Source organism: Sorex fumeus, unplaced genomic scaffold (genome assembly GCF_029834395.1).
Source record: "Sorex fumeus unplaced genomic scaffold, SorFum_2.1 ptg000037l, whole genome shotgun sequence".
In the NCBI taxonomy this organism is placed as follows: Eukaryota; Metazoa; Chordata; class Mammalia; order Eulipotyphla; family Soricidae; genus Sorex; species Sorex fumeus.
This window is the reverse complement of record NW_026606094.1, coordinates 69,017,535-69,025,401: the sequence shown is the minus strand read 5'-3', so window position 1 is coordinate 69,025,401 and position 7,867 is coordinate 69,017,535. Positions and strand designations below refer to the sequence as shown.

At 56.1% G+C, this 7,867-nt stretch overlaps 1 protein-coding gene across 1 annotated transcript; it reads left to right on the top strand.

Annotated features, from left to right (window-relative positions):
- The first annotated feature begins 5,047 nt into the window (after positions 1–5,047).
- Positions 5,048–7,485, top strand: HOXA11 (homeobox A11). Its single transcript, XM_056118599.1, has 2 exons — positions 5,048–5,807; positions 7,253–7,485. The coding sequence occupies exons 1-2, from the start codon at positions 5,063–5,065 to the stop codon at positions 7,483–7,485; spliced, it is 978 nt and encodes a 325-aa protein (XP_055974574.1). The 5' UTR covers positions 5,048–5,062.
- The last annotated feature ends 382 nt before the right edge of the window (positions 7,486–7,867 follow it).

Sequence of the window (7,867 nt, the reverse complement as noted above, 5' to 3'; positions counted from 1 at the left end):
TAAGCACAGAGGAAGATAGATGCTCAGATGAACAATAAGAGGCAAAAACAAAAACAAAACCCCAACAGGTATTGTAAGCTTTCCACAGGTAAAGGAGGTAGCTCTTTGAGAATATGTCTGCTCCAGCAAAAGAGTCTGGGGCCTCTCAGGATGGCTGCTGCACCCCACTGCCTTCCCAGGAAGGCAGGCACTGGCAGGATGAGGATGTCCTATTGATGAAAGAGGGAGGGAGGGAGGGAAGAATGAACTCAGAGTGCCTTGGAATGGAGAGTTCAGGAGATAAGAGATCCGGAGTGTGTGTGTGTGTGTTGGTGGGGGTAGGGGAGGGGGGAGGAGGGCATTGAATTAGGAGACACTGGAGACCTAACAGCTCGCCCTTCTCTGTACCTGAGTACTGGGTGCCCTCCATTGGCACCTCAGCTCATGCTCACCCTAGGAGATTCGTCCAACGAGGCAGGAGGGGAGTGTAGGCTGGAGAGGGACAGGGCCCCGGGCAGGCCAGCAGGAGCCTTAGGGAGATGCCCAGGTGGCATCTGGGGAGGGAATGCTCCAGGACAGCCTGGTACTGGCCTTCACACTGAGCACTCCACAGTGGGCAAAGGAAGCCCTGAGAGCTCCAAGTGCTCGAATTTCGGGAGCAAAAATCTTCTGTGGACGGACACTCAAGCCAGCATCAAAGAGAAACAAAGGTAACCTGGTAGAGCAGGGATGGTCACTGTGTCCCCAGCTCTATCTGCCCTTGAAATCAGCAAGGGGTTAAGGTGCCTATGGAATGACAGTCCTTTCTGCTCGCGACTCTCAAATGACAGTGCTGGAAATATCTCCAACTCATCCTGGATGAAAAAGATCTCAAGGAGCCCCGCGTACACCAAGACCGCACCAAGACCACCTGCGGACGCTTCCCGCTGCTGCTGCTGCCGGCTCGGGGCTGCAAAAAGAAGCGGAGGCTGCAGTGCTGGGCAGGCACCTGGGCACATTTTATTCCGAGATCCCTTCGGAGAAGGATCATGGAGGAGCGGAGGGCGCGCAGGAATTGTCCGGCCTGGGACGCGCTCCGCTAGCTGAGGATCAAGGGGGCGCCGCCTACAGCCCCAATTGCCCCCACGCAAACCCCCAGCCACCACCTTTGGGGCTAAATCAAAGGAAACTTCGGAACGACTCGCTTGGGTTTGCTGAGTAAATCGCCGTGAGAGCCGCTTCGCACACTACGGGGATCCTCCAAATTCTGCGCGGGGAGCCGTGGCCGCCCCGCCAGGGCTGCGTAGATCCTGAAATTTGGGGAAACAACTAGAAGAGATGAAAAAAAAAGGCCCCCTCCCTTCTCCGCAGACACACACGCACCGCCAGGCCGCCGCCACTTCCTGCCTTTGTTTTTCTTCCTCCAAAACATTTTTTGGCCTCTTGCATTAGCGGCCCGAGGCCGCGGGATGACGATGAAAGGAAACGCGCTGAAGACTGTTTTCTGGAGATGGCCCCTAGCTGTGGAACTCCGGAGGAAAAAAAAAACAGCTCATGGGAAAGCCGCCTTCAGGCCAATGGCACAGGCTCGCCGGCCTGGCACAGCGTCCTGGAGAAATTTGGCCTTCCGGAGCACCCGGCTCCTGGGAGTCCTCTCAGGAGACTCAGTTCCGCTGTTGGGTCTCCTGCAAAGAAGAGTCAGTTAAGCTCACGAAGCAAAGTAAAATAAAGCCCAGAACTCAGTGCTTTGCCTACCCTTCATGCACAAGATCTGGTGTGATCATCAAGAGTTGAGCCCACCCTCTCCACCCCAGCACTACAGCAGGAGGAACACTACCTTGGCCCTGAGGATCTGAGCACCCCCTTCTGTCCCTGCTGGGGAATTTAAAGCTTCAAGTGGCTCCAAGGAGCTTTCCCTTCTGACCTGAAAAGCTTTCCCGTCACCCATCTTGCCAGAAGCGCCCCCCAACACACACACACACACACACACACACACACACACACACACAATCTTCCAGGCTGCAAGTCTCTTCCACACCCTGCTTCAGCAGCACCTTCCAAATTGCCTACCATGCTGTGTCCGCGCATTTCTCCGCCTCAGCCTCAGCCTCTCCAGGGAATGTCTTTGTCTCCTACTGTCACCCAAGGGATCAGGATCAGCCCGCACCCTCGCACCCTCGGGTTGGCGCTCAAGGAGGTGGCTGGCACTAGGTATGCAGAATAGCTCCTTCCCCCATCTCCACCTTTCAGCAGGGATCTTCCCCCCCCCCCAACTTCCCTGGCACCAATGGGGAAACCGATCTAATTAGGAGGGGAGCCGTGTGTGCAGCTGGGGGAGGCGGCCTGGCGTCCCCCCTGCTGGTGGGCCACCACGGCCAGTTCCTTCAGGCACAAGCTGAAGTTGATTGCCAAAACTGCTATAAAACCCCAGGTCTGTCTAGAACTGTTTTCGGTTCTCCTAGACGCCCCGGGTTCAATTATAGTCTTAAAAGCCCTAATACAAGTGCAAGAATTTGTTTGCTTTCACCCAGGGGCGGGGCGAGTCCCCGCTACGGTGGCGCCTTTGTTAGGGCCCAGTCACTGAAACCCCTCATGCATTCCTTTTGTTTGAAGGTTGGGTGGCGGGGACTGGGTGGGCTGCTGGGGACAGTGGGGGAGAGTCGGGGATAGCCAAAAATCACATCAGGGAAAGCTCAAAGACTGCTGTTCGAAAACCCTCTCCTTCTCCCTTTTATTTTGTGCCTTTGAGAAAGACGCTGTGGAGAAATAAATATTTTGCCTTGTTGGTCACGGCTGGAATTGAAGTTTTTTCACGGCAGGGCAATTTTGTGCCTGTGATTCCCAGCTTTAGGAGGTCTCAAGCGCCTCTTCCCCATCCACCTCCTTCCCACCAGCCGTTTCTTATACTGCTGCCCTCTGCACAGAGCTCCGTGGATGAACTCCATGAAACTGAAGAGGCACAAATGCTTTCAAGTTCAGCTCTCGGAGATTCACGGGGTTGGAAGTTCTTGCAGCAAATCCGGAATAAAGAGTTCATTAAACCAATGTGTCGGAGTAGTTTGATTTGTGATAAGCAGCCTTCGTAAAAGAGGGGGTCGGAACCACATAAACAGTAATGCTAATAAATTAGTTTACTCCACTGCAGAGTAATTACTCGATATTATTGATATTTACAGCGGGTATTCAAATGCAATGGTAGGTCATCATTTGGAGAAAATACATAACCGAGAATATTTCTTTGCCAGGGCAATACATGATTAGATTTGTTATTGAGTCAGTTACAGTCAGCTCAGCAATAAATAAATAAATCGATGCTGACACTTAAATACCAAAGATCTTAGAGTTTATACTCTAAATCTCCCCAAGATATATAAATACCTTCGGTTAGTTCCTGGACGGGGAAAGGGAAAAGGTTATCCCTTTTTCAGCTTTTGACTTCCCTTCAGCAACAGCCAACTCCTTCCAAGAGGAAAGGTTGGGGGGAGCAGCAGGCGGCCCCTCCCCACAGCCTGGCTGAGCAGACCGCTCTTCTTTCACTTCTACCAGAAACGGTTCATTCAGTCCGGCAGGGGAGCAAGCATTTTTGCCATCTCCTTTCGGGGTGGTCATTTTTGTTCCTATTCCTAAGAAAGTACTAAACCACTCCGGCCACCTCTAACTCTTTCTGGAGCTCAAACCTGGTCTTTTCAAGGTGAGCTGGGGATCCAGCTCGGGGAGTTGGGATGCGCTGCCTCAGGGCTTTTGCTTTGTGTCCCATCTGTAGGGTGCGCAGCAAGAAAGGACAGAGACACAATTTCTGCCCAGAACATCCCAGCTTTCTCCCGGTGCAGAGGAAGGAGAGGAAGCGAGTTCCTCTGCCTGGCAGCTCCTTAGCCCTCAGCTCCTGTTTGCAACCCCCCACCCCATTTTCTCTACAGCTCTGCAGCGCCACTAGAAACCTAATGCTCCCCCCCCTCCCCAAGGTGCAGCATACCCAGGAGAAGGCTCCTCAGACGGCAGCGCCTTCAAAGCAGCCCAGGGCTCGCCTTTACTGCTGCGTTTCCGAGTCCTCAGCTCCAAAAGACCCGGCAGGCAGGCAGACAGACGGTCGCGCGGCGGCTCGGCCCCGCATATGCCTCTGGCTCTGTGGAGGGACTCGGGGCCCCCAGCTGACAGCCAGGAGGAAAGGGATGCTCCAAAGGGTAGGGAATGGGGTGAAGAGACCGACAGAGAGGATGAAGGGGTGTTGGATCCCGGGTAAGACGAAGGCCCTTCGGGGACCTGCGGATCCCTGACAAACCGCGGGGGGAAGCCGCCCGGGTTGTGGGTTGTTGGCGGTTTAGGGACGGAAGGCACTAAAGCGCTTCGGAAGTGCCCATGAATGCGAGCGTGTAATCAAGTCACCGTGCAAATCGGGAGAGCCACGAGGCAGGCACATCCACGCCGTGAACCCTGGCCCCGGAGGGGGTCCCGCCAGAGCTGGAGGCAGAAGTGGTTCCCAAGCAAACCTGTGGGAGGGGGACCGCGAAGAAGGAGGTGCGCACGGGAGCCTCCAGAATAGATTCCACCAGGGCCCAGCGCGGGCCAGCAGCGGGCGCCTCCCCGCCCGGCCACCCCCCAACCTGGGGTACCCCTTGCCGGGGGGCACGGGTGGGTGGCGGGAGCCGGGCTCTCACGCCGCCCAGGGCGCATTCGAGGGTCAGGAGTGTGCAGCTGAGCACTGGCGAGCGGCACTGGGGGCGCACCCCAGCCTCTCGGCTCACCGGGAGGCCCCTCAGCCAACATGAGTTACACCAGCGATTACGTGCTTTCGGTGAGAACACCGAGTGACGATCTGTTGCTTCCCCTGAGGTGGCTACAAAGAAAGGAAGCCGGGGAGGGAGGGAAAGGGAGAGGGGGAAGGAAAAAAAAAAAGGAAAGGGGAAAAAAAAAGCCTGAGACTAGCTCGCAGCTTGTCAATTTCAACATCGGGTCACATGACCAGCACCTCCCTGCTAAGGATGGGGATAGATTTCCACGTCAGCTTACGTCTCCAAATTTCTACTTCACGGATCCGCTTCAAAGAGGCAGCTGCAGTGGAGAATCATGTTAAGCTCGGCTACTGCGGAGAGCCCAAGGTAGCCCAATGATGGATTTTGATGAGCGTGGTCCCTGCTCCTCTAACATGTATTTGCCAAGTTGTACTTACTACGTCTCGGGTCCAGATTTCTCCAGCCTCCCTTCTTTTCTGCCCCAGACCCCGTCTTCGCGCCCAATGACATACTCCTACTCTTCCAACCTGCCCCAAGTCCAACCCGTGCGCGAAGTGACCTTCAGGGAGTACGCCATTGAGCCCGCCACTAAATGGCACCCCCGCGGCAATCTGGCCCACTGCTACTCCGCGGACGAGCTCGTGCACAGAGACTGCCTGCAGGCGCCCAGCGCGCCCGGCGTGCCTGGCGACGTGCTGGCCAAGAGCTCGGCCAACGTCTACCACCACCCCACCCCCGCCGTCTCCTCCAATTTCTATAGCACGGTCGGCAGGAACGGCGTCCTGCCCCAGGCTTTCGACCAGTTTTTCGAGACGGCCTACGGCACCCCGGAAAACCTCGCTTCCTCCGACTACCCCGGGGACAAGAGCGCCGAGAAGGGGCCCCCGGCGGCCGCGGCGACCTCCGCAGCATCAGCGGCGGCGGCGGTGGCGGCGGCGGCGGCAGCGGCCACGGGCGCGCCGGCAACTTCAAGTTCGGACGGCGGCGGCGGCGGCGGCGGCGGCGGCGGCTGCCGAGAGGCGGCGGCGGCCGAGGACAAGGAGCGGCGGCGGCGGCCCGAGAGCAGCAGCAGCCCCGAGTCGTCTTCCGGCCACACTGAGGACAAGGCCGGCGGCTCCAGTACGTATAAAGGCAGCGCCCCGCGCTTTATGAAAGGGGAGTTGGAAATCTAGCGCAGCACCGCTGTTAAATTTTTATATGCTGTTTTATAAGCATATAAGGTTTATGAAGGGCCTTTAGGTTTCCCCCAACAAAACTTTGTTATAAAAGGCGGGATCACGTGGCGAGTGCTGAAATTGGCCGTGAAATACCCACCGGCCAAGGCATGCCTGCAAAAAAAAAAAAAAAAAAAAAAGCTTAAAAAAAATACCTCCCCTTTTCCCTGTTTTCCCTTCTCAGCTCCCAAGCCCGGCAGCTAAGCCCCGCTTGGGGCCAGCTCTGGGCTGGGGAGCCGCCGGAGGTGGGCGCCTGTGAATTCCCCCTGCAAGGGCTCGAGGAGCCTTTGATAGCGAGGTAATCCGGAGATTTTTATAAAAGCCATGTGTTGCTTCGGGGCTTCAGCCCCGGCCGGGATTCAAAGGCATCGCTGTTTAACGATGGCGCTAGGAGCGTGTTGCACAGATAAAATAGCCCGCTTAGCTCCAGCAATATATTAAAAGGAACAAATTAACCCAAACTTGGCCTTTTTGTCCAAAGGAAGCCATTTTCCTCTGGCGCGGGGAAAATTACGTGCAGCCTTCTGTCCATCTGCATGTTATTCACAATTGTTATTTAATCTGTCGAAAGCAAAAAAGAAATGTTTTAATGTCTGGTGGGGGTTCATTTAAAAAAATTTTTTTTTTGAGAGAGAGAGAGAGAGAGAGAGAGAGAGAGAGAGAGAAGCATGTTCGACCTCACTGTAGTTTGGGAAAACCTTTCCCCCTGCATTCTCTCTAAAATGGCACCACTGGGATCCAGGGTGAAATACAGGCCTCTGTGCCAGAGAGGACCCACGGTAGGGGGTTTCTATCGCCCCCTCCCTGGAGCCAGGAGACTGACCAGGGAGCAGACACTGGTGGCTAGCACTCAGGCTGACCAGGAGCCAGCAGCAGCCCCAGATGTTCAAGAGGACCAGGTCACCGCCGCCGCCTGGAAGGCTGGGGCCGGCGCTGCCTTTACTGCCTTGGGAACCGGCCGCCCAGGTGCTGGAAGGTGAAATGTCCCTGGGCGGCAGTTTGTTTAGTCTGGCTAGGCGGGAGGCAGCCGGCAACCCCCATTAGGCAGCTTTGAAAGCAGCTTCTGCTTGGCAAACTGGCCGGTGGCAGGAAGGAGCCCTCCTTTTCTGCTCCAGAGCCGCTTCCCTGGGGGCCTATGGAAGTTGTTGCCTTTTATCTGGGGCTCAGCCTCCCGCCTGCAGCCTGGCCCCAGTCGCCTGCAGGAGTCTAAGGCCAGGGCCTGGGGAGAGCTTGACTGGGCTTAGGTGGAACTTCTTCCCTAGGCTAGTCCTGGGGGGTTGGGTGGGGGCTCTGGGATCCACTGCACCTTCCCTACACAGGCTCACTCCCTGCCTCTCTTGCCCGCCACAGGTGGCCAACGCACCCGAAAAAAGCGTTGCCCCTATACCAAGTACCAGATCCGGGAGCTCGAGCGGGAGTTCTTCTTCAGCGTGTACATCAACAAAGAGAAGCGTCTGCAGCTGTCTCGAATGCTCAACCTCACCGACCGGCAAGTCAAAATCTGGTTTCAGAATCGAAGGATGAAGGAAAAAAAGATTAATAGAGACCGTTTACAGTATTACTCGGCCAACCCACTCCTCTAAGGCCCCCCATCAGCTGCAACAGGGGGTGGGGGTGGGGGCTTCTGACAATGCAGGGGACTGTATGCAGATTTTGCCCTCAACAAGGTCAAGGCAAAAGTTGACTTTGGAAGAAAAGGAGGTGTGCAAGGGGGGGGGTGGGCAGCTGCCCTGAGATTGCCCTGCAGGAGGAAGCACAGGACTCTGGGGCACCCCAGGTTAAAATCCCTACTAACCGTCACATTTGGGAGTTGGGCCTCATTACCATGAATGGTGTGGGATCCCTGGAGGTACCAGAGCTTGAGTCTGGGGATGAGGCTCTTGCCAGGCTCTCTGGAGACAACCCTGGACCCCAGACCCTCCACATGGCTCTGCCATCTCCAAACCCGGTTTGGTTGGGGCAAGA

Coding starts and splice junctions, on each gene's coding strand:
- HOXA11 (XM_056118599.1), top strand. CDS start 5,063: ATGATGGATTTTGATGAGCGTGGTCCCTGCTCCTCTAACATGTATTTG. Junction 5,808..7,252: donor GGACAAGGCCGGCGGCTCCA/GTACGTATAAAG, acceptor TGCCCGCCACAG/GTGGCCAACGCACCCGAAAA.